This window comes from Elgaria multicarinata, chromosome 8 (genome assembly GCF_023053635.1).
Source record: "Elgaria multicarinata webbii isolate HBS135686 ecotype San Diego chromosome 8, rElgMul1.1.pri, whole genome shotgun sequence".
Lineage (NCBI taxonomy): Eukaryota > Metazoa > Chordata > Lepidosauria > Squamata > Anguidae > Elgaria > Elgaria multicarinata.
The window spans coordinates 19,669,122-19,695,331 of NC_086178.1; the positions used below are offsets into that span (position 1 = coordinate 19,669,122).

At 43.2% G+C, this 26,210-nt stretch overlaps 1 protein-coding gene across 3 annotated transcripts in view; it reads right to left on the bottom strand.

Annotated features, from left to right (window-relative positions):
• NLGN1 (neuroligin 1) overlaps nucleotides 1–26,210 on the bottom strand; it is a 586,836-nt gene that overhangs the window by 378,851 nt on the left and 181,775 nt on the right. For all 3 annotated transcript variants that reach the window (XM_063131965.1, XM_063131964.1, XM_063131963.1), the window contains one exon: nucleotides 15,058–15,117. In XM_063131965.1, coding sequence (XP_062988035.1) covers nucleotides 15,058–15,117 — 60 coding nt within the window. The remainder of the gene's footprint in view (nucleotides 1–15,057; nucleotides 15,118–26,210) is intronic.

The following is a 26,210-nucleotide window of genomic DNA, read 5'->3' on the forward strand; positions in this document are numbered from 1 at the left end:
GTATAGTGTCCAGACTGCAAGAAGTCATGGTACCACTCAATTCTGGTTTAGCCAGATTGGGCATCGCAGTTTAAGAATGATATCAACAAAGTGGAACATGTCCAGGAGAGTGTGACAAAGATGATGAGAACCAAGCCTTATAAGAACAGGTTGAAAGAGTTTTTTACCATGGAACAGAGATGATTAAGGGGTGACATACTGTCTATCTTCAAATATTTGAAGTGCTGCCACATAGATGATGGGGCAAAATTGTTTTCTCTTGTTCCAGAGAATAAGATCCAAACTGATGGATTCCAATTAAGAAAAAAAGGATTCCAACTAAAAATTAGGAAGATATTCCTGAAGTACAAGCTGTTTGATAATAGAAAAGACTTCTGTAGAAGATGGTGGATTCTCCTTTGTTAGAGGTTTTCGAGCAGATGGCCACCTATCAGGGATGCTGTATTAGTGGATTTTCTTCATTGGAAGGGGTGTAGACTAGATTATCTTTGTGTTCCCTTCAGTCCCTGTGATTCTATAATATATGGGCCAGATCTACACCAAACAGGATAAAACACTTCAAAAATGGTTTGAAAACTGTACATGGGGTGTGTCCTGGGCACCAACAGTTGTCAAAACTGTTATAAACCATTTTAAAGCAGTAGTGTAGATCCTGCCTAGGTAGGGCATCAAATCATACCTCCTTGCCCTTTCATTCGGACCCAGCAAATTATACTTTGGACAAACCAGCGTTTACTTAGTTCAGACAAAAGAGTAAATCATGATAGGGCAGTCCTGAAATGGATTGTCCATGGTGCTTCCCAGCCTGATTATGGAATGAGATTTGCAGTGAGACCCCACCTGGCAACAACATGGGCATCTTTTTGGCACCAGATAAAGACCTTCCTCTACTCTCAGGCTTTTGAGATCGGATGATAGGGTGTTTGATTGGTCATGGGATTTCTCAGTGTTGATTGTTAAATAGTTTATTTTCTTAGCATAGAAGTGTGTGTGTGTGTGTGTGTGTGTGTGTGTGTGTGTGTGTGTTATGATATAATATTTCTAAGATTTTAATTTTTGTAATACCTCCCCCCACCCCAGGGAGTTTTGGCTATTGGACACCATAGAAATGTAATAAATGAAAAGAATTGTGGTTCTTAAGTTAGGATTAGGTTCTAGAGATAAGATCCCTGGTTTTGAAGGGGTTTGTGGGTTATTGTTGTTTTTTTTAAAAAAGTATATAGCATTAGTAAAACAGCACTAGTTAGCTTGATATTTCTTTACATGACATTTTCCCATAAATAAGATCTGTTTAAGAGTTAATCCTGATCTATCTGTCTATCTCCCTATTGAGTGCTCACCCCAAAGCAAAGTATTCATGATCTGACAATGTAGGACTATAGATGTGGCCCAATGCAGCCCAGAAACAGAGATTTCAGTGCAAGAGGAAAATTTTGTTTATCTTATTTATTGCATTTATATAGCGCCCCATAGCTGAAGCTCTCTAGGCTGTGATCCTCTAGTCTCTCTGTGTGCAGGGGTGGGGGGAGAGGGGGACGCTGAGATCCCTTTGTATGTTAGTTTAACATTCTATGGGAATTAGGACTCCCCAGCTGCCAGCTGCTTAATCTTGACAACTACATTGCATTGGCTGCCTGTATGTTTCCGAGCCCAATTCAAGGTGCTGGTTTTTAACCTATAAAGCCTTACACGGCTTGGGACCGCAATATCTGACGGAACACCTCTCCCTACATGAACTTAACCATACACTACTCTCACCATCGGAGTAGATCCTCCTCCGAGTGCCTACTCCAAGGGAAGCTCAGAGGATGACAACAAGGGAAAAGGCCTTTTCTGTGGTGGACCCCCAATTATGGAACTATCTCCCCAATGAGGCACGCCTGGCACCAACACTGTTATCTTTTTGGTGCCAGGTTAAGACTTTCCTTTTCTCCCAGGCATTTAACACCATATGTTGAGTTTTAACCGACTCCAAAACAAGCTTTGGCCTGGCTGAGTGTTTAAAAATTGTTTTAAACGTTAGCTGTTTTTATGTTTTTGTTTTTAAATTTTGTATATTGGTTTCTAATGTTCAGTCTTTTTAATCTAATCTTTTTAATACTTGTAAACTGTCCAGACAGCTTTGGCTATGGGGCGGTATATAAATGTAAATAATAATGATAACAATAATAATAATAATAATAATAATAATAATAATAATAATAATAAGGAAGGTTGGCATTAGACCTAATAGAAATGCTTGTAACAGGTAGAAGTAGGGATATTAGAGAAATCCATTTGGGGGGTGGGGTCTGATGGGTTTTCCTCAGCTTGCCCCCCCCCACTAAGACATTGTTTCAGCCAGTTTGCAGTTTTTCTAGGAATTTTGAACATTTGGCGGGAAGGTTCTGCAAATTTGGGCAAATTTGCATAATTTGCATGCATTAGGGTGTTTTTGGGATGCTTTAACAATTTATATTATGTTTTAATTCAGTTTTATGTATTTTATATTTGCTGTTGATCAGAATGGAGAGGCAGGTAAGAAAAAAAATTATTATTATTATTATTATTATTATTATTATTATTATTATTATGCCGTAATTTGCATAAATTGTTCAGAAATTTACACAACTTAAATTGTGTAATTTACAGAATTAAAAAATGTACAAAGAATTTCTAGGACTTTTGGAACAGCCTGCAGCTTGGCTCACAGACACAAAATAAGTCATACACCCCGTGGAACTCTGTCAAGCCAAAAAAAGAAAAGAAATGGATTTCTTAGTGACAGACGACCCTAGGTAGAAGATTATATGACCAAATAGGAACCAGATAGAGGACAAGAATGTGTCAATCAAAATATAGGGGAGGGGTATTTGGAGGAAAAGTCATAATTTCTCTTTGAACATGACAGTAAGAGAAAATTGTTATACAAATAATGACAAGGTGATATTTTGTACCAGTTTTTCTAAGCAAAAAACCCCCAAAACCCTCTCCTATTTGTTGGAAGTGTAAAGACAGATTATTTTCATCTACTGTGGAAATGTTCCTGAGCTCAAAAATACCGGAGATGAATGAACTTATTAGAGGAAAGATTTTAGGTTATGAAATTCCTTTTGACCTGGTAATTTTTTCTTTAAAAAAAGAAAAGAAAAAAAAACTTTATTGAGGGGTCAGTAGTTCAAGAGCACAAGGAATTAATGTCTTATATATTTTCTGCTGCTACTACTACTGCTAGGAGATTGCCTGTGAAGAATGGGCAATCTCAGAAACTTCCCTCTGTGAAGGATGGCACAATAGAATGTGGAACCTAGCAGTGATGACTAAATTAATGCATTATATCGGAATATATAGTGGGTTAATTGAGATATCCCAGACATCGGACACCTTTAAAGAAAAGTGAAAACCTTTCATTGGGAAGAAGAAGGAGGAGAAGGAGGAGGAGGAGGAGAAGGAGGAGGAGGAGGAGGAGGAGGAGGAGGAAGAGGAATTATTATATATCCCAGTGTGAAAGAAAGAGAATGACTAGATGATGGGATATCCCGGGGATCGCCCTGGGATCATCCCTGTGCATCCACATGACACACAGGGGATCCTGGGAGCAGGGAGGGAAGATCCCTGCATTTCCCCAGGATATTGCCCTACACTTTTGTCCTGGTTTTTCCAGCGGCCTTGGGATCATCCCGAGACCGTGGGAGGTGTGGGCCGCTGTTCCGGTTTCATCCCGGCTACTCGCGAGTACCTGTGAAGAGCTGGGAACTGGGCATGGGGGTGGAGTGGGGTGGGGTGAGCAGGAGGTTGTTGTTTTTTAAAAAGAAATACCTTTTTCGCTGGAGCGCTCCTGAGCTCATCTATCTATATAAAAGCCCAGACTGCTCAGCTAAGCCAGTTATAGTTTTTGCCCTCTGGCACCATCTACGGACGTTCCTCAGAACTGCGGCCTTCTATGGAAGTTCCAAGTTCCGAGAAATAGTTTTTGCCCTCTGGCGCCATCTAGGAACGTTTCTCGGAACTGCGGCCTTCTATGGAAGTTCCAAGTTCTGAAAAAGATAACTGTCAGAAGCTTACGGCCTAGCAGAGGGGCCAAAAACCACTAACCTCACCAGACTGCTCCTCTACACCTGTCGTATGATGGGCCTTTTTGCTAGTTTTTGATAAAAAAAAAATGGTGGGCGCAACATCATCTTCCTCCCGGGACGTCACACACCGCGTGTAGACTGAGGGGGAGGATCTCGCGATCACCATATTGCGAGATCTTCATCCCTCTGCCAGTTGGTCTGGACATGCCCAAATACTATGTTTCTCTACATTCCTCTTGAAAGTTTTACGTTAATAAATAAGGTATGTATTTTGTAATTTCACCCACCCACCTACCCACCCCCATCCCATGTTTCATTCAGGCTTATTCTTGGATCAGAATTGATTCTGAGCATATTGGAAGAAGAATGTTTTTCCCCCCCTTCATATTGTATAATGCAATACAATGAATGCTCAATCCTATGAGTGACTTGCTTATTTTTAATTACAATAAAATCTTTTAGTCTCATTTTAAATCAGAAGTGTTTATGGACCTTCATGTAATGCTTTATGTGTGTATGTTCTTGTGTTTTAGAATTTTAAATTTTGTATACTTGTTTTTATCTTAATTTTTTAGAATTTCTGTAAACCGCCCAGAGAGCCCTGGCTATGGGGGCGGTATATAAGTGAAATAAATAAATAAATAAACAAACAAATAAATAAATAAATAAATAAATTTGACTAGGGGAAAGAAATTGCCATTGTTCTTGTTTTATTTAAACAATGGATGAGGATCCCTTGCAAAGTAATTATGCTCACTGTTTTGGGGAACTTGTTTGAATGAGTGAGATGTCTTCTGCACCGACCTGGTCCGGTTACTTAACGGAAAGCCCATGCCGCCTCCCCTTCTACCTATGAGTGGGTGAAATCACCTGTGTCCGCCTCTGTGGACACTCACCCTTTGCCTCTGCCTCCATCCGCCCCCTGCTTCTTTTGGGGCTCAGCTTGGCCTGGTGAACGCTCGACAGCCACCCTGAAATTGCGCCCTTCCCCCCATGTTAATGGTGGCTGTCATTAACAAAATGGGGGGAACTGCTCCAGAAATCACACACTTCGCCCTGCTGTGTCAATGACAGCTGCAAAGGGCCCATTCATGCAAGGGGAGTCCCATTAATGCAATTAATACAGTGGGTGGGGGAAGTGCACGATTTCTGGAGGGTCCGGAAATTGCACATTTCCCTCAGCGGGCGGGGAATGTGTGAAGTTGACAGCCAGGCCGGCGGCTGTCAAGCACTCGCGGTTGCTTTGCAAGTGCCTGGACATGGGTCCATGCTTGCAATGAGCATGCCTGACTGGGTCCGGGAGGACTGGACATCGGTGTGTGTGTGTGTTTTCCTATCAGCTTTCTGGACCCAGTCAGATGCCTGCGACAACCCTATTTCGACCTCCTTCACCCCTGCGTATCAGTTCTGTCAGGACCTTCCAGAAACTGAAGTAGGAGCTCAAGAATATATTTATGTGGCCCATCATAAGGTTGTACTCTGGACATTTCAAAATGTATTTCCAAGGCGTGGGGTGTAATTAGGAGTCAGGTGCCAGTATTACCATAAGAGCATCAGAGCTCTTCCTACCCAATTGTACATCAGCAGAGATCTGGGAGACTCTTGGTATTTCCCTCTTCATTTTAATAGCCACTGCAAATCTGACTCTGAAAACTTTCATTAAAAATCGCATTACATAATCTCTTTTCAGAGATGTCAGCCCTGGCATCCCAAGAACGTCCCTCAAGGAAATCTCATCACCTTGCTCTTGCATTTTAGATATATATCCGGTGTTATTTGGGATCTGTATAATTTAGATTTCACGCTCCTTGGGGCAAGGACCTGACATCATCATTAACATAGTACATCCAAGGGTTGACAGCACTTCACATCCATGCTCTAGCCTAATCCTTTCAACTAGGGATGTACGAAAGCTCCTGACATCCAGTCCGGTTCAGGGGGCAGCGGGGGGGTGGGGGTTCACCATGGGGAAATCTGGGCCATAAAATACTTCCTTCTATGTAAATGCAGCCATTTACACCAAAATTTACATAGAAGGAAGTGCTTTACTGCCACAAATGCCATAAACTAGGCCATTTTTCAGCCATATTTTCCCTGTGATAATCTAATGGCAACCTCTCATTTTTCCTTCTTATTTTTACCTGGTTGTGGCATCCCCTCCTCCTGGCCAACTCACTTATAAAAGGAAGCACTGGGGTAGCTAGTCAGCCAAGGCTGCAGACTGGTGGCATGCCATTTTAAAGGGTGTTTTTTCTTTCTTTCTTTCTTAACTTTTAATAGCCACAAGCTGAACCAGTCAGACACTGCCTTTAGAGGGGTGGTGGTGGTTACGGCCCATAAAAACACAGGAGAAATGAATTCGCAGTCTTTATACTGCTCCTGTGCCCTCATTGGCTGTGTTCCCTCAGAGGCAGTGCCTGATTGGTTTAGCTCACTGTTATTCAAAGTTAAAGAGGAAACATCCTTGCATTTAGCATGGTGCATCACAGGGCTGCAGCTGTAATGGGTCACTGCCAAAGTAGGGATGGCATGGGAGTCCAGGAAGGGGGTGGAGTCTAGCAGACTCCCTCCCGCTCTTGGCCTCCTAGACTCCAGTCCGTGGACTGCTGTGCTTGCTAAACTGAAGCTGTGCCTAGTCGGGCAAGTGCAGCGGTCCTCGCTGGTGCACGAAGCCACCATTTTGTGGGAAAACACGGCAGCTCAGTTTCTTTGTAAACGTAATGTTGCAGACATGGCAGCTGTAAAGGGACTACTTACACAACATTGCGTGTATAACATTGTGTCAATGACCCCTTTACAGCTGCCATTTATGCAGCATTACATTCACAAAGCAAAGAGCTGCCATTTTTTCACAAAATGGCAGCACTGTGAAGCTGTGCATCATTCAGTGGGCACCTGTCTGGCAAATAGGGGGGTGAGCGGCAGGGTTTCAGCAAGCAGGGTGCAGTGTGGACATCCATCTCTATGCCAAAGCATTTCCATTTGCAAGTGCTTGGCCAGGAGGAGGAAGAGATGCCACAGCCACTTGTCAGGGGAGTGTGAGGGTTTCAAGGGCCCCAGAATAGCACCTTGTGGTCCAGCCGTAGTGGTGCCACTGGTAGGCAGGATAAGTCCAGGATAACAGAACTTTATGTGAGGCACTGTTAATTTTTTTTCTTCCTGATCCCTGTTTCAATGTCGGAAAATCTTGGGCCAGTGACGCCAAGGCGGCCCAACGGCTTGGGGCCAGGTTATCTGAAGGAACGCCTCCTCCCATATGAACCTGCCCGGACCCTAAGGTCATCCTCAGGGGTCCTTCTCCGCGAGCGCCTGCCAAAGGAAGTGAGGCAGGTGGCTACCAGGAGCAGGGCCTTCTCTGCTGTGGCACCCCGGCTGTGGAATGAGCTCCCTAAGGAGGTTCGCTTGGCACCTACAATATATGCTTTTAGACGCCAGGTGAAGACCTTTTTTATTCTCCCAGTATTTTAACAGTCTATAAATAAATTTTAACTTGGTGTTTTAAATTTGTAATTTTGCATTGCTGCTGTTTTTATCTGGTTGAGCTTTTATATTGTGTTTTGTACTATGGTTTTATACTGTTGTTTTATACTTCGAATGTTTTTAATTTTTGTGAACCGCCCAGAGAGCTCCGGCTATTGGGCGGTATAGAAATGTAATAAATAAATAAATAAAATAAATAAACTAGACCCAGTGGTATCTCATTTCAGCTTAGCAGGTCATGATGAAAATGACAGATAAGAGATTAATTGTGGGCAACTGGAAGTTGTCAAATTAGTTACTGGCTGGTTAATAGTGAAGTTGAGCTCTGAGTCTACCTACTGGACAAGTTGCCGGCCCTTTTCCGAGATTAATAATAATACAGAATAAATTTAAATTGTGGAATATGCAAGGGGCGAGTTCTAGACTTTTAAAAGGAAGCTGCTGCAGACGTTCTTAATTAGAGTGAGACAAGAGCTCTCCTATACCTTACCTGCTGCTGGAAACACAGGCCACACAATGGAAATGCTGACAGCCCCTTCATTGCCTATAATTATATGGAAGCTACTTTCCTGAAAGCTTTGTCAGGGCTTATTCTCCCCATATTTTCAAGTGTTACCAACACAATTATGATAATTCAGTATAAGCTCTATCTTTGTTGGAAAGGAAAACATAACTGATAGCAAAATGGAAAGCACAAATAATTTGAAATTTTAACTTGGGTATTTTCATGGTCATAAAATGGGAGACAAAAGGCTCTTTTGCATGATCAGCTTGCGCAATATAAATGTGCAGTGGAAGCCTACAACTAAGGACTTGCCTAGCTGGCTCAAAATAATATATAGGGATGTCGTAGGCACCCGGCTGGGTCCAGGGGTCCAACGGACTCTTCTGCATCTGCCCCATCCAGCCAGTCAGGTGCTCAGACCGTGATTGTGGGCCCGTTTTTATACTGTATGCTTTTATCTGTACGCCGCCCTGAGATCTTATTGATATAGGGCAGGATATAAATGTTTTAAATAAATAAATAAATATGGTCACCCTAAGTTATACAGCAGAGGGAATTACATAATTTCTGGAGCCTTCATTGTGTGCCACAACAGAGGCTCCTGAAGGGGGCAGACGGCTACTGGGTGCTCGTTGGATGCTCGCCAAACTGTCAAATAAGCTTGCGCAGCACATGAGCAGAGTGAAATAGCAGCAGTAGCAACATCAGACGAGTCGGACCTAGTTGAGATCACCCATCACTTGGTCCTCACTGACACCTTAGCATTGCCAGGTCGTTCTAGGATGGTTCAGATGGTACCTTGAAGTTCCAAACCTGCTTGTTCTGTGGGCCTTGAATATCAAGCCTGTCTCTGCTGTCTGCAGCCACCCATGTAGGATGGCATGTCCTAAGTGTGTAAAATAGGAAATGCATGTGAAGGCTGCAATTGCATGCAGAGGGGAGAATGAATACAGTAGGGGCAAGCAGCCCATTCAGCCTGCCGTGAGCCGCATGATGCCATGGGGCATGGACCCATATCCTGATGTAAACAAGGTGTGCCCATGCCCCATGGCATCATTTGGTTCATGGCACCTCAGATGTTCCTCCTAATATGGCCACTAGGAACCAGCTTCCCCTGCCTCACGCTTTCTCTCCCCACTATGGAGAAATCCGGGCCATAGCTAGACCTAAGGTTTATCCCTGGATCGTCCAGGAGTCAAACCTGTTCATTTAGGTGACACACAGAGGATCCAGTGCTCAGGCAGGGGCGAACCCTGGATGATCCCAGGATAAACCTTAGGTCTAGCTGTGGCCTATGTCTCTTATGCATGGTATGGAGAATGTGGATAGGGAGACATTTCTCTCTCTCTCTCTCTCTCAAAATACTAGAACCCAATGGGGTCATCCCATGAAGCTGATTGGTGGGAGATCCAGGACAAATAAGAGGAAGTACTTCTTCACACAGTGTATAGTTAAATTATGGAACTCACTACCACAAGTTATAGTGATGGCCACCTATTTGTATGGCTTTAAAATGGGTTGGATAAATTCCTGGAGGTGAAGGCTATCAACTAGTCCTGATGGTTGTGTGCTATCTCCAGTATTCGAGGCAGTAAGTCTGTGTGCACCAGTTGCTGGGGAACATGGGTGGGAGGGTGCTGTTGCACCATGTCCTGCTTGTTCATCCCCGGGCAATGGCTGGTTGGCCACTGTGTGAACAGAGTGCTGGACTAGATGGACCCTTGGTCTGACCCAGCATGACACTTCTTATGTTCTTATGTTCTCTGTTTTCACAAGACAGGATTGGTAAAATAGGGAGGGACATTAATGGCACAATCCTATTCATGACTGCTCATAAGTATGCCCCATTGAATTCAATGGTGCTTACTGCCAGGTAAGCAAGCACAGCATCGCAGCCTAAGTGAATATGTGTAGATGAAATGGGGTGAATGGGGGATGGGAACTCTCAGCAATAGCAAGGATATTTCTCCCTGATAGCCTCCATTCTCCTCCCCACCCCTGAAGTCACCTGAAGACAATACTATGGGCTACAAATAGTGGCTACAAGGGCTACAAATAGTGGCCTCCAGAAGAGCTCTCCTTGCTGCTTCTGAAAAAACTAACAGTGGTGGCAAATGCAGCAAAGAACGGTGAATAATCCCCCCACCCAGCTTTGTTTAATTATTTAGGTATTCATTACTCTATGATGTATTTATGTTAATAATGTCCATAGAAAACATACCGATTGGTAGGCAAAAGGAAAAAAATGATAGAGCTACTTTGTGCACTCTTTAAAAAAAAAAAAAAGAATGTGGTGGGTTTGTTTTTACAAAACTGTAGAACTCCAGTTCATTAGCTTGTAATGTGAACTAGGTTCCTTTGGGGTCTTTGGAAAACAAACATGAAAAATGATCTAATTAGGGCTGGGTTAGTGGTACAGCCCCAGGTTCTGTTGCTGCTCCATGCTATACGGATTGGGGAAAATCGGACATGGGGCAGTGACTGTCATTTTCCTTTAAAGCAAAAAAATGCAAAGGAACATTGGAAGGCAAATGGTTCACCTATTATTATTACAGATGTGGTTGAAGTACCCTTCATTGCTAGAGTGGTGCTCTGAAATGGGCTGGAAGTATAATATCTGAGTGATCTACTGATATGAATTTTATTACGGAGCTGGATTTATGCTCCTTGAATTTGCTAAGCAGCTTTAGTTAGTTTCCTTGCTGTCAAATTTTATGATTTATTAGCTCTGGGTCTCATTTCTCCTTGGAAGTCAGACATTCGATTTACAATCTCTCAGGGCAGAGCTAGATGTTACGAGAGGCACGGGCCACGGACAAAAACAGTACCCCTGATGCTTCCCTCCATAACAGGTGCGTTGAACCTCAGGTCTGTGGGCTGAATCCAGCCATCTGGGGTTACCCAGAGGGCCATGCCCACTAGCCTCAGCCTCACAGGCCCCTTTCCCCAACCAATGGTCTTCTGTTGGTTGCCCAATTTTTGCACTGTATTTTCCCACTCTAAAAGCTTGAATTGGTTATTTAAAGGGCATGTCCACACCATGCCTTATCCTGGGGATCGTCCTAGGATCATCCCTGTGCATCCACATGACGCAAAGGGGATCCCAGGGGGAGGGAGGGATGATCCCTCCATTTCCCTGGGATAACTGGGACGGCTTTAATCCCGACTTGTCCTGAGACTGTGGGAGGTGTGGGCAGCCGTCCCAGTTTCATCCCAGTTACTCACAAGTAAACGCGAGGAGGCGAAAACTGGGCATGGGGCACGGAGCTCTTCAGGCACTCCGTGCCCATCGGGGGTGGGAGTGGGGGAGCACGATTGGGTGTTGTTGTTTTAAAAAAACCTTACTTTTTCGTTGGGGTGCTTGTGCGCTCATCTTCTTTAAAAAAAAAAGAAAAAGGCAGCTGTGACATCCCTCATTCCTCCTGGGATGTCGCACATGCCATCTGTCCAAAGGGGAGGATCTCGGGAGCACAATACCACAAGATCCTCTCCCCTCCCTCGCGGAACACCGGGAGGTCTAGACATGCACAAAAGCTGTAAGAACTTTAAGCCAAATATATTGGCATTTTAGGTAGTTTGGGATGAAATACAGCACCGGAATGCGTCCCCTGAGTGCTTCTCTGTAATTGGATTTGGCTTTTGGGCTAAAAGAGGTTCGACACCACTGCTCTGCAGCCATGAGAAATAACTCAATAATGAAGGATGTTGTGCACGCCCAACTGAGTCTGGGAGTCCAACGGAGTCCCCCAAGACTGCTCCTCCAGACCCACTTGGGTGCATTTGATGCAAGTGACACCCCACAAGTACTCAGCAGCCCTCCACCTTCACTGCTGAATTTGTGCACTCACCCCTGCTGCATCAATGGTGGCCGCCATTGACAAAGCGGATGGGCGAGTGCTCAATTTCAGCAGTGAGGGTGGAGGACTGCCAAGCACTCACCAGGCCAGGTTGAGCCTCAAAAGAACCTCGCACAGGCCAAAGATGGGGGCGGATAGTGGGGAGGAGAAGTGTCTGCTGAGTGAAACATGGGTGAATTCTCCCACCCCTATAATAGTAACTAATAACCAAGCTAGTGAACTCACTAGCATGGCCTTCCCCGATCTGGGGTCCTTCAAATGTGTTGGAATGCAACTTCTCTCATTGGCCATGCTGGCTGGGAATCATGGGAGTTGCAATCCAGCACACATGGAGGGCATCAGGTTGGGGCAGAAGACGAACCCACGGTCTTGTAAACCTCACCTCTCTTTTCAGGCTGGCTTTATACAAGGCCCTGAACTTAGAGTCTGAGCCAAGTTGAGGAGAACTCCTTCAGCATCCCTAGTATTAATAGGAAGGATCCATCACAACCAGAAGAGATGCCGTCCAACTAATTTCATGCAAGCTACGCAACCGCCCTCTGATACTCACCATCCTGTCACTGCCAATTGAAGCTGGATTTGAGCTGATATGTCTGAATGTTCTGCTTTTTCAAAGAGTGAAAGGTACTGATTAACTCAACAGATTTTAGCTATTAGAGCCTGCCCTAGCAATTATGTGGCAAATTAGGGGAGTTACAAAGGTCCGCTGAGTGAATGGCTCGGGTTTGAAACGATTCCTCAAAATTATCTGTGAGTAACACTGGCTTTCCCGGCTGCTAATTGAATAAAAACTGTGCTTATAAACCTCTAAGTGTGGCATCGTACAATATTCTTTGATTAATTTCCGACGTTGCCAGGAAGGGCCACTATTAATGAAGGAAACGCTGTCACAGCTTTGAATGTTAATAGGGTAGCAGGAATAACTAATAACATGGAACAGAAAGTATATGAAAATAAAGTGGTGGATCAAAAGCATGAGCCAAGTTGTTGAAATAATAATAATAATAATAATAATAATAATAATAATAATAATAATGGGCTGAATCCAAAAGTCACTGTTTTGGACCTCACGCTAGAGCAGCCCTACCCTTAACAAGCCAAATGTAAGGAGGCTACGTTGGGTGTGTGTGAGAATTTTGTTTCAGTTTGCAAATCATTCAAACTTGCTCCCCTCGTAATCCTGAATGCAAACAGGAGCATTAAAGACAAAGAAGTTTTCAAATTCCTCAACTTGTAATCACATTTTTTTTTAAATGCCCATGTTGAAACAGGCCTTAAAAATACACATTTTAACGCTTTAGCCAATTGGAGAAAATGTGGGCTTTTGAGAAATCTATACAACAATGTGCACTTTCCCCATTCAAACGAAAAGAAAAACAGGTCGCAAATGAAAACAGGAGTGTGGTGAGCTGAGCTACAAAGTGGAGTTCAGAGAAGCTTGGGGAACTCTGAAACCTTGTTCTCCCATTCCTAGGCAAGCTGTGTATGAGAAATCTGTTTATGTTTGGTTTTGATGAGAATGTGGAAAAGAAAGCAGGAAATAACACTCTGAAAATGGTACATGGAATGTGTAATATGCCCAAGCAGTTATCAGTGCATTTCGATGTTGCTATAAAGTAGTAGTGTAGATTTCCAATTGTGGAAAGCTGTTTCTCCTGAGGTCCACTTGGCACCAACATGATCATCTTTCCTGCACCAGATTAGGACTGTCCTCTACTCCCAGGCATTGGATGGCATATGATGGGGCATTTATGTCTGTTATCTTACTATAACTGTTTTTAGCTTTTAGAAATTTATATGACGTTTTTATTATCTTGTATTTCTGTCTTGAAAGTTTTGTGGGCCGCCTAGAGAGCAGTCCACAAAACTATTGGATGGTATAGAAATGAAAATTCTGAGCATCATCCCATGGGGGGAAAAAATCATGTTTCCTTACCGTTCCTTCTCCACCCCTGCATTTGTCCTTCTTTACTTCCTCATTCTGCCTGGAGGGGAAAGAGGAAGTAAACAAAGACCTTGTGGCCCATTCAGGAGCCATTTTTATCGCACCACTTTTCCTGGACACAGCAGGAGATAGTGGCACATTCCATTTTAAAAAAAGAGTCCTGCTCCTGGTGGCAGTATGTTAGCTTAAAGTGACCAGAGTTTAGGAGACTCATATGCAAATGTTATGCAAACATTATTTTTTTTTGCATAACATTTTTTTTTTGGGGGGGGGTGATGTGTTTCCTCTTTTTTGGCCTTGTGTAAGTGGACCTCCTAAAGGAGATGGATAGTTAGCTGACTGTCTAGGGAGGGGATATAAGGCTTTGTTAAACGTTTACAGAAATTTGAAGGGAAATTAAAGTAATTTCAATAAGAAAGAAGGGTTTTGCAATGGGATCAAGCTGAAATTATTGTCATTTATAAAAATCCAAGTCTTTCACAACAACCACACCCAAAAATGAGGTGGTTGTACAGCATTCCATGTAAATGTTCCCAAGCTACAAAAAGGTGAGCACATGGTGTCATGGTATCATATCTTACTCTCCTTCTATTAAATTTTAAGCGAGTTCAGGATATCATTTTGGGACTTGAAGCAAAAGTAAACACAGCTGCCATCAAAACAATTCAACAATTCAGTTGCTTGGGATACACTTTTATAACAGCATTTATCACTCCTTCCTCCTCAAACACAACATTCCCAATATTGATTAAATGGAGATAAGTGGGTGACAGAAAGAAACAAAAACACGTCATCGTTGTATTCAGTGAAATATGTATATATATATATATATATATCGAAATAGAGGTTAGAAGTCATGCAAGAAGGTGTACAGAGAGAGTCTGTTTCCAAAGCGTGTTAGTTATTACGGACAAAATTCAGTCAAAAGTGGGGATGCAACATAGCAAGAATCTGCTCCAAGGAAACAAAAGTAAAATGCTCTCCGTTTCTTTTAAACACTCTTATCGTAAGAACTTAACAACATTCTTTCTTTTAAGAAAAAAATAAAATATGTAACAACAAGCAAGAAGACAAAACACATCAAAAATGGGAATTAAAAAACAAATCTTCAAAAAAAGACAAGAAGTCAAAAAACAAAACGAAAAAGAGGGGAGAAAAAAGATTTTTCAAGGGAGTCCTTGTCATGCAAATCAGTTTGGCGGGAAAAAAAAATACCTTCATCCTCCGCACCTTCATTATCACCTAAATCATCTGTCTGTTTCTTTGTTAGGGGACCTAGGATTGAGAACGGAGAAAATGGAGGAAAAAGACAATTCAAGAATATACAAGACTGAGCAAAAAAATAGTCAATATTAAACTTGCAAGGACGTTTCAAGAAAAACACTCAGGGAGAGTATTTATTTTTGATTTCGAAAAAGGATTTTCCAGCAAAATATCCCTTACTGAACATATACATATATTCTTTACAAGTATCTAATGTAAAAAGTGAATATGCACCCGATAAATTATACTAATAATTAATGAAACAACATCCAATGTTATATTGATAAAAATGTTATATTGATATATATATAAAAATATATATTTTTATATATATATATAAAAAACAGCCACACACACAAACCAAAACATACCCACCATATGTAAAAATAACTAAGGAGTATTTTCTTCTACTTAATCTACTGATTCATTTTCTAAAATGTAAACCAATAATGGGGTGGAAATTTAGTTCTTGGTTTTGATTTGGGACATTTCTGGTTGAAAGGAATGGGCCTTAGTGTTTGCCGCAAAAGAAATATTATGTGAAATGCAAATTGAATTTTGTAAATCCAGTTGTGCACGGTAGCTACTGCTTTCCAGGGAGAAGCATGGACTGGATTTTGTTCAGTTCATTCATCAGTTTACAATTTAAATACAAGCCTGAATAGAGGCATCCTTTCAAATCTTTGGATACCTGCTGACACATGTGTTAAAAATAAGAGGTACCAAAATGGGATTAAACCTCAGATATTAGAAGGGCTCCTTTCATAGAGTTGATTACAGTCTCAGCAGGTCAAGGTATTATCATATAATCGATTCCTAAGAATAAAGGAATTTAAGACTTAATATAATTCCATGGCCAGGACAGAGATACTATTAACAAGTGTTAGGAGATTAATCACACTTTGTGCGGGGTGTGTGCATGTGACCCTTTTCACAGAGCACAGCATAGACAGTAATTCTTTTTCTAATGCCCCAGAAAGAAAGTCAAAGGCCATCAAAAATATCATTTCCATATGTCACGTATTTCTCACACTTTAAAGCACAAAGAAAAACTGTATTGTATAGTTCTCTCTCTTTTAGAACTAACACAGTTCCATGACTTTCTGTAATCTGCATGCAATACACACACATGCCATCCTGCCCCCCTTCCTAGAAAACCAGTATAACCCTGAACTTTTAAGTTTAAACAGTCAGCCAAGCACAAAGCTGAAAAGGAAAGAAGAGCATCTCATGCATAAAATAACAGCAGAAGGAAACAAAGGGACAAAAATAATAAAAAAACCCACCCCAAGATGAAAGGTGTATCTTGGTACCTAGAGCGTGGTTAGGCAAGAGGCATGCATCAGCTCACAGAAATGTTGAAACATTTGTATTTGAAAAACTCTTGGTTCCTTTGTCCTTTTTATGTGATTGTACACTAGAAACCAACATGAAATCTGCAATGTGAACAGGAATGCTCCCAGTGGAGGCTGGTGGCTCCAATGTCAGTGGGGTGGTGAATCCGCTTTGGGTTTCAGTCAGAACCAGTCTGATGTCTAATGGAACTATCCTTCAGCACCTTGGAGAGCTCTTTTAGAGTTCTGACTGGTTCTGACTGAAACCTGGAGAGGATTCACCACCCCCGTTGACACTGGGGCTGCCAGCCTACTCTGAATGCTACCTTTTGGAATAGAGAGTGCTCTGAATGTTACCTTTTGGAGTAGTTCTATGGAAATCAAGGGAGATGCCACAACATTGTCCATGGGTGTTTCAGAAATGCATCCAACCCATGAGTGATCTTGAGATATTACCACAGCCAGACCAAGACATTTTCTGCCTCAGGCAAAGGACAAGATGGCATCTTCCATTCTCAATTCCATGTACAGAAGCCGGCTGGGAGTTGGGTCTTCTTTCAACACCGCCAGCAATGGAATAGCACACCTGGGGCAGCAAGGATCATTTAAGGGACGCATGGCAGGCTGCACAGCAGACACAGTTGTATCCTCCAACACCTCCCCAGCATCTGCTGACACAAGCAGCCGCCTCATTCTGCTTAATGGTAGGATGGGCCCTGAGCGAAATGGACATCGTATCGTATGACGAACATAAATCAGTGACATACCTGTAAGTGTGCTTCCAGATGAAGCTCTTATCGTATCATCACTCTGCCTCCTTGAAGGAATTTTACAGAGGGTCAAGGTGACGACATCTTCCACTCCCAACCCTCCTGTGTTTTGCTTCGCCAATCTCTTTCCTTAATGTGGAAAATCCATTAAGGGAAAGTAGGCAGAATTGCTGCACAGCGCCTTCTGAATGGTAGCGCTAGGATCCTTCAACCTGGAAGCCTCCTAAGGCCTTGGGAAAGGGGTGGGGGGTGGACTTCTTTCAGCCTGAGAGCTCAATTCAATTTCAGAGTAGATTTCCGGGGGGGGGGGATGACATTCCAGTAGTGGGCAGGGCCATCAGCAAAAGGATGTGGCTGAAGGCAAAAGTAGGTGGGGCAAAACGACAAAGTCCAAAAAATACCAGCATATTTTAGCTTAAGGTTCTTATGGCTAGTGACAAAGCCTTAGGTGAGACATTTGCACTTTTTAGAATTGGGGGGGGGGGGGTAGGGGGGGATGTGCAGAAACTAAAAAGACACCAAATCATTGGGGTCCACAGGAAAGGGGTGTGGCCAGATTGCAAAAGGATCCAGGTTCCTTACTCTCTGCCCCACTGGAGTAGCTGGTCGCTGCTACACTTCAGCACCACTTCTGTGGGTAGCCTGAGGGTGGTACAATTACAGCTACCAGGTCCAGGTCTACACCAAGCCGGATACAACACTATGAAAGCCATTTGGAAACAGTATGTGGGATGTGTCAATGGGTCCCAAGAGTTGTTAGTGCACTTCCGTACCATCATACAGCAGTAGTGTCGATCCTGCCCAGCAGATGTAGGGAACCAGGAGGGCTCCACAAGGTCCTATGAAGAGACTGACTTTGCTCCAGTTCCTTGGCTTGAGCAATTCAGTTGTTCTGGGGCTGGGTGAACAACCTTCCAATGGCTCAGTCCCACTTACCTGTGTGACTGCTTCCTGGCTCGACAATCCGCTTGCTGCCAGATGACCGGCTTTGACAATACCTTTCACCTGGGTGCCCCAACACGGCACCACCAATGGGACCCATGAAGCTCTCCCCAGCAACCTCGGAAAACCTTATAGCAGTCTTCTTCCTCCCCCTTTCTAGCCTCTAGCCTTGCTGTTCTCTCCCTTCAACCCTTGCTGTATTCCGCTTCCTCTCAGCCTCACTATTTCCCCCAACCTCTTTAACTCACTGTTTCTCCCCCCGCTGAGCCTCTAGCCTTGCTCTCTCTCAACGCTTTTGCCCTGCAGTTTCCCCTCTGCTCTCAGCCTCTCGCTTCCCTATTTGTAGATGGAAAGGTGCTCTGCTCGGTGCAGAGGTACCTTGTCTAAATTCTCAGCACAGTCTTCAATTAAAGTCAAGCAATGCTCAGGTTGGTGCCGAGGTGCCTGATCTACGTTTGTTTTGGAGGCCAAACACTCTTTTAACCTTGGAGTAAAACACTTCTTCTTTATCTTTGGTTCCTTTACTGGAGCAAAATAGTTTGACAACTTGCTTTGGTTAGGTAAGGACTGATCCAGTTTCCTCTTTTGTCTTCTAGTAACTACGATCTCATGAGTATAGGACTAAAGAATTATGAGGGGTGGGGGAAGAAACAGAACCACACAAAGGAAGCTCACTTTTTTTCACTCCAACTACTCACTGCTACTCGCCTGTATGTTTCCGAGCCCAATTCAAAGTGCTGTTTTTAACCTATAAAGCCTTACACGGCTGGGGACCACAATACCTGACGGACGCCTCTCCCGACATGAACCTACCCGTACACTGTGCTCAACATCTAAGGTCCTCCTCCGGAAGCCTACTCTGAGGGAAGCTTGGAGGATGGCAATGAGGGAAAGAGCCTTTTCTGTGGTGGCCCCCCAGTCTCCCTGACGAGGCTCTCCTGGTGCCAACATTGATATTATTTCGGCGCCAGGTCAAGACTTTTCTCTTCTCCCAGGCATTTAACAACACATGCTAAGCTTTTTTTAACGGACCCCAGGATAGTTGTTTTAAATGGATATTGTCTGGTTTTATGCTTTTAATGGTTTTAAATTTTGTATATTTGTTTTTAAGGTTCACTGTTTTAAAACTTTGTAAACTGCCCAGAGAGCTTCAGCTATGGGGTGATGATGATGATGATGATGATTTTCCAAGGGTGAGTATAATTTTATATTGCTCACCTTCTTACACCCATTATCTCCACCAACGATTCCCACATGACTCCATTATCTCTCTCCACATATGTTTACCTTGCTGTTTCTTTCCTCTCCCACCCTCCAGCCTTGCTCTTTCTCTCTCCTCTACCCCTTTGCATTACTATTTCTCCCTACCTCTTGCCTTGCTACTCTCTCCCCCATCCGTCTTTACCTCACTTTCGACTAGCCGTGGCAGCCATCATGTGACTAGCTCCTGAGAAGCCTTTGCTCCATTCCCGGCTTCCGTGGTTAATTGTGAGGAGCAGGGACAAGCCGTGATGCCCGGCCACACGTTCCGCAGTCTCGGGATCAGCTGGGACCACAGAAAAACCGGGCTAGAAGGGTAGGGCAAAATCCCAGGGAAATGGAGGATCATCCCTCCCTGCTCCCGGGATGCCCTGTGCATCATGTGAATGCACAGGGACGATCCCGGGGCAATCCTCGGGATATTGCCCTGTCTAGCTATAGCCTAAGCAAAGTATGCGTAAAATATGCATAATAAATCAGCATTACCAGCAGCAGTACTTAAAACAAAGGTTCTTTAAATATGGATTCACTCTTATTCATAATAATAATAATATAATAATATATTTATTTGTTACCCACCTCTCCCTCTGGATCGAGGTGGGGTACAACACAAATAAAAACACCATAAAGTACATAAAACTAATTCAAACGTTTAAAACCAGTGCATCATTAAAAGCAGCACACTATTAAAAAAAGGCATCTTAAAATTCAGCTGGGTAGGCTGAAGAGTTCAGTCTTTATGGCTTTCTTAAATTCTGGAAGACTGGTAAGTTGACGAATCTCTCCCAGCAAGCCATTCCACAAACTGGGAGCAGCAGAAGAAAAGGTCCTCTGGGTAATAGTTGTCAGCCTTGTTTTTGTTGGCTGAAGTAAATTCTTCCCAGAGGACCTGAGTGTGTGGGGCGGATTGTACGGGAGAAGGCAGTCCCGCAGGTAGCCTGGACCCAAACCATGTAGGGCTTTAAAGGTGATAACCAACACTTTATACTTCGCCTGGAAACTAATTGGCAGCTAGTTTAGAGATTTTAAGACTGGTGTCTTAAGATTTTAAGACTGGTGTCTCACAATCCACCCTACCCTTTTAAAGCAGGGCTGGTAAATGCATTTTAAAAGTATGAAAATATAAAGCATGTTCAAATGGGTGCTCAAATGGGATGGGAGGAAGGGGCTCTTAATTAATTCCACAAGCCTCTCCCCTGACTTCTACCAAATCAGTCCCCTAGATAGGCTTTTAAAAAGACTAGCTAAAGCGGACATCACAAAAGGTCAGGACGGTGGGTTACCTCTCTCCTGCCCACCGGAATGTGCGCACTGCTCAAAACCACACATTCCTGAAGCTAAAATGCTAGGGGACAGACAATGGGAATAAACAAAGCCATCTTCATGACAGGCAGTGTGGAGTAGTGGCTAAAGTGTTGGACCTGGAGTCGGGAGATCCAGGTTCTAGTCCCCACTCAGCCATGGAAAACCACTGGGTGACTTTGGGCCAGTCACAGACCCTCAGCCCAGCCTACCTCACAGGGTTGTTGTGTGAATAAAATCGAGAGGAGGAGGATTAGGTACGTCACCTTGGGTTCATTGGAGAAAAGAAGGTGGGAGATAAATGCAAAAACAAACAAACAAACAAACATCTCTAACTATGAAATGTCTGCTTTAAATGAATCTACACTGCCTTGGGAAAATGCCAAGCTCAGCAAAGCTAGGACTAGACAATTACATACATGTGAAGTTGTTGACTTTCCTCTGTCTTTCTATCTTTTGCTGTGAAGACTCCACATATAACAAAGTTGCAAGGATATTATATTTTCCAGCGCTCAAACTGCAGTATGTCTTTTGGCTCTGAAAATACCAGCATAATTTTTGTGAACCGCCCAGAGAGCTCCGGCTATTGGGTGGTATAGAAATGTAATAAATAAATAAATAAATAAATAAATAAAATGCAATTCTCCCTCCCAGTGTGTGTGTGTGTGTTTGTTAAAGCATGAATGCCGCCATATTTCTGGCTGGGCTCCGCTGCCTTTTACGGCTGCATGACTGGCAAGGACCCCTGAAACTTATCCCCTTCACTGCATCATCATGCTAGGAAAAGCTGTACCTGTTGAATGTGTGCCTATCATGCAGCCATCAATGCCACAGAAAGATTGCCAGAAACTCTAGCTGAAGATGCACAAACCATATCCCCAACAACAGTACTCTCCTAACTGTCGCAGAGACAAAATTCAATATCAACTCAAAACTCCTCATTGATCATAGAAATCTGAATACAAATTAGCTGGTTATTTGAAGCATTCAGTCTCAAAGGATCTTAAAGTATTGCATTTAAAAATGTGTCGGCAACATGCATCCCCTGCCACACAACGCCTCCCTAAAAAGAATGTTTTTTTCCCCCTTTAATTGGCAACCAGAGCACTATGAAATGCTGAAAATGTCAAATCTATCTTGTTTGCAAGCTAGATTTGACCCTCTCAGGGCTGCATAGCTGCTACAGAACCCCAGAAGTGTCAAACTTAGCTTCCAAACAATCTGTTTGACATTTTCAGCATTTCATACCTCTCTGGACACTTCTCCCACCATTTTTTTACATCATTTATTTTTGATACAGTGTTGCCCGATGGGGATGGGGTCTGGGGCCAAAATGCCCCTGGACCACCCAAATTAGCCCCCTCTTATTTTAAACTGTTGTGTTGGTGGTACAAGACTCCAGTAAGATGAAGCGGGGGGAGGATCTCCTTGGTTCAATGCATTCATAGTTGAGATGTGTAGGTGATGGGCTGCAATAAAGCAAAGGAATTCCAAAACGGGATGCTGCTAATGTAAATTAAAGATCTGGCAGGCTACAACCTTTTGTTAAGTTAATCAAAGTTTCAGGACGCATAAAGGATGCTGTTGTGAACCACAGGTCCAACTATTAAAAAACAATGCACTTGTTACTGCTCGAAAGGAGTGAGGATCTAAATTGAAATCAAATGATATTTCAGTTGAAACCTTGATTAACAAACCACGGACACTCTTTTTGTTGATAATGTGGTTGCATTTAATTAGGTATAGGGAAAGGAGAGAGGAATGGGAAAACGTTAAAAGAGAAAAATTGACCTTGTTTTGAATTTCTGGAAGAGATCTGGACTGAATGAGTTTCTAGTTGTGCAGATCTATCAGAAGTATGCCCCATGAGTACAATGGGACTTACTCTTAGAGCTCCATCACACCTACTTCCCCACCCCCTGCTTTCAGTCCGCTGTTTCCCCCTCCGTTCTCCATAGCAAGTCGAGCACTGGGCCCTTTCATGTCTGTACGTTGTTGCGCTATTTCCGCTCATGTAACTTTTCACCTGTATCGCTGCTGTGCTGGCGAAATCTCCCACCCCCTAGGTTCTTCTCCCCCCTGAAGTTTAAATATTTATTTATTCCTGCGCAAATACAATAGTACGGCAGCCTGAAAGTGCACAATTACTGTAAAACAACACACTATGCTTTCCCCTAAGATTATATTAAACAATGTAAGTGAAGAGAAGTATTACAAATAGCTTCTGGAGAAGTCTGTGGTCGATGTTGGCATGGCAACGGGGAGCTGACATTGTTGTGGTCAGGAAAACTAGACACGCCTACTCAGGAATAAGAACCATAGAGTTGATTGGGACCGAGTCTGGGCATGGGTGGCAGCCTCGCTCCACTTCTCTGCAGGGTGTTCAGGCTCCCTCTCTCCCTCCCCCTTCATGGTTGAGCAGTTGTGCAGAGAACCGCCCCACCCTCCTCTTTTGTCAGCAAGACTGCCCTTCGACACACACACACCCAACAAAAAAACGGGATGGTCCAATATAGCGCAAGGACAGGAATACACGGGACAAAGGAGTGGCTTTATTGCACACTGACGGGGGAAACGGACTTTCCCCGGTCCAAAATAAGACAGAAAAGGGAGGGGAAGAGGCAAGATGAGTGCAGGACAGGGACGTCATGTGAGTACTGAGCTGCAAAAACACGTATCAGGTATGGCGAGAGTGTGATAAATCGCTGGTGTGATGGAGCTCTTGGTTCAGCCTTATTGTTATATTCAGAACCTCTTAAAGTGCAATCCTATGCTTCTCTACTCAGAAGTAATCCCTGCTGAGTTAAATAGGACTTACTCCCACGTGACTGTGTATAGGATGGGATTACAGGTGACATGATTATTATTATTATTATTATTTATTTATATAGCACCATCAATGTACATGGTGCTGTACAGAGTAAAACAGTAAATAGCAAGACCCTGCCGCATAGGCTTACAATCTAATAAAATCATAGTAAAACAATAAGGAGGGGAAGAGAATGCAAACAGGTACAGGGTAGGGTAAGCAGGCACTGGGTAGGGAAAAACTAACAGTAGAAAATATCAGATATAATATCATATAAGTGAATAATATTCCCCCTCTCGTTAAAATAAAAATTGGGTGTGCGGTTTAAAGCAATAGCTCTGAACATTAAAAAGCTGCCTTGCACTGACCAGATCATTGGTTGGTCTAACCCACCTTTCTCCACCCTGGTGTCCTCCAGATGTGTTGGATCACAACTCCCAACATCCCCAGGCAGCATGGCCATCTGGAGAGCATCAGGTTGGAGAAGGCAGTATAACACAACATTGCCTACTCTGAGTGGCTGCAGTTCTCTGGGCGTGCCAGACAGACATCATTGGGTTGAGATACCAGGAACTCATCTGGAACTCATCCCATATCAGAGGCAGTAAACCTATATACATCAGTTGCTGGGGAATATGGGTGGGAAGGTGCTGTTACACCATGTCCTGCTTGTGGGTCCCTGGTTGACTGCTGGTTGGCCACCATGTGAACAGAATGCTAGGCTAGATGGACCCTCGGTCTGATCCACCATGGCTCTTCTTATGTTCTTAACATTCTGCATTCAAAGCAGGTGCTTTATCAATGAGTTATGACCCTCCCCTCGAATATTTTCACACACACCCAACCCAGCAAACAGCTCCAAATCATTTTTTTAATTAAGCGATATTCTGCAATGTCATATAATATAAACATTCCACGATGTATCAGCAAACTAAGCAACTACTCTCAGCTTCCACAATGCTGATCCAGAGGTGATTTCTTTTTTAATCAAGTGACCCGGCCAGGTTCAACCTCCCACAACAGCAGGCTCATGATTCTCATTAGCACGACCGAGAAAATGGACCCTCGTTTCAGCTGTGGGGGTGGGTGGGAAATGGAGCAAAAAGGATGACTGCATTTTGTGTCTCATCAAAGCAATGAATAGCCTCACTGCAGAAACAAGAGGACTACTGTATGTGAATGGGGAACTCCCAATGAACTCTGAACTCATTTAATTTCAGTGTGCTGCTTGGTCTACCATCACTAAAAACATAACTCAACCTTTTAACTCTAGCTTTAAAGAAACCAGATTTTGAAAGGAGGACACACCACATTTTAACCTTTCAGTACTTGACAGTGGCACCTGCAGGAACACATTCAAGGGTCCATATCACGTAGGCAAGGTATCTCTGTCATGATACGGATTGGCTTTAATTATTTCGGAGCACACAATTATTTTCTGTTTAATGACACAGAAAAGCAGTCATTTGTATTCCCGTAAAGGAACGAAGGTCTTGTTTAAAAGCAGTGCATGGTCAGATGGAGAGAGATTAAAATACACCAATTGCTGTTTATCAGTTCCTTTGCAAACAGAATAACCCAGCGGGAGCTCTTTTTAATCAGTGCTTCTCCTTTACACCCATGGCTCTATCCATTCCTCTGCCTCAAATAAAAAAGGAAATTAATATTTACAACAAATTTGTATAGGCTTTCTGTTTAACTAACCCCAACAGCCAATTGGCAGTCAGAAGGGATTTGGGGCTGGTGTGTGTGTGTGTGTGGGGCTCTTTTGCAAGGAAATACATCATTGGTCTTTACTGAAAATGCAATGGAAGAATAAACAGAACAAAGGCAGTTATGGCACAATCTTATACATGTTTAGGCAGAAAAAAGCCCTACAATTCACAGCACTCCCCAGGTGAGAATTGTAGGACATTTTCTCGTCCCAAGCATGCATAGGGTTGTCCACTTAGAGGGCCAACATGCTAACTGGACCGTAACAGCAACGATAAAAGGAAGGATCTAGGGTTGTGACATTCTGGTTTCAAAGACTATGGTGGTGCAGGTTGAGCAGGGCCACACAGGGAAGTAAGTACCCTGCCTGTGGTCAGCGAGGTGCAAATCAGCAAAAATGAGTTTGCAGAGATTCTCAGAATTCCACTTCGAAACTGTTCTGACTCATGTCCATATCAGCTGGTGACATGGGTGTGTGTGTTCATTTTCGCACAAAACTTTGTGCGTACTTTTGTGCAAACTTCTCTAATGAATGCATCAATTGTCCACATTTTTGAAATGTATGCCTTTTTGCATTGATTTAAGTTTGTGGGGGGGGTGTGCATTCTTCAAGAGCAAGCATTTTTCAGGTGCATTTCAGAATGCGTTTTTTTTTCTTCTCATACCACAAATGAAGAAATGTACAGACTTTGGCCACATATTGCATCCAAGACTATTTGGTTCCGGAAGGTGCAAACTGGGTAAATTCTGGTTAAAAAAAAAAAAATGAATTGAAATGGATTTCTCATACATCCCTACCTGTGTGTGTTTGGGGGGGGGGGAATGCACACAATCACAATGGGGAGGGGGGAAGGCATATATTTCAAAAATGTGGACAATTGATGCTGAGGATGAATCACACGTAAGTACCCTATAGTCTCTTTCAGGACACACCTGGGCCAGATCTACACCAAGCAGGATCTAACACTTTGAAAG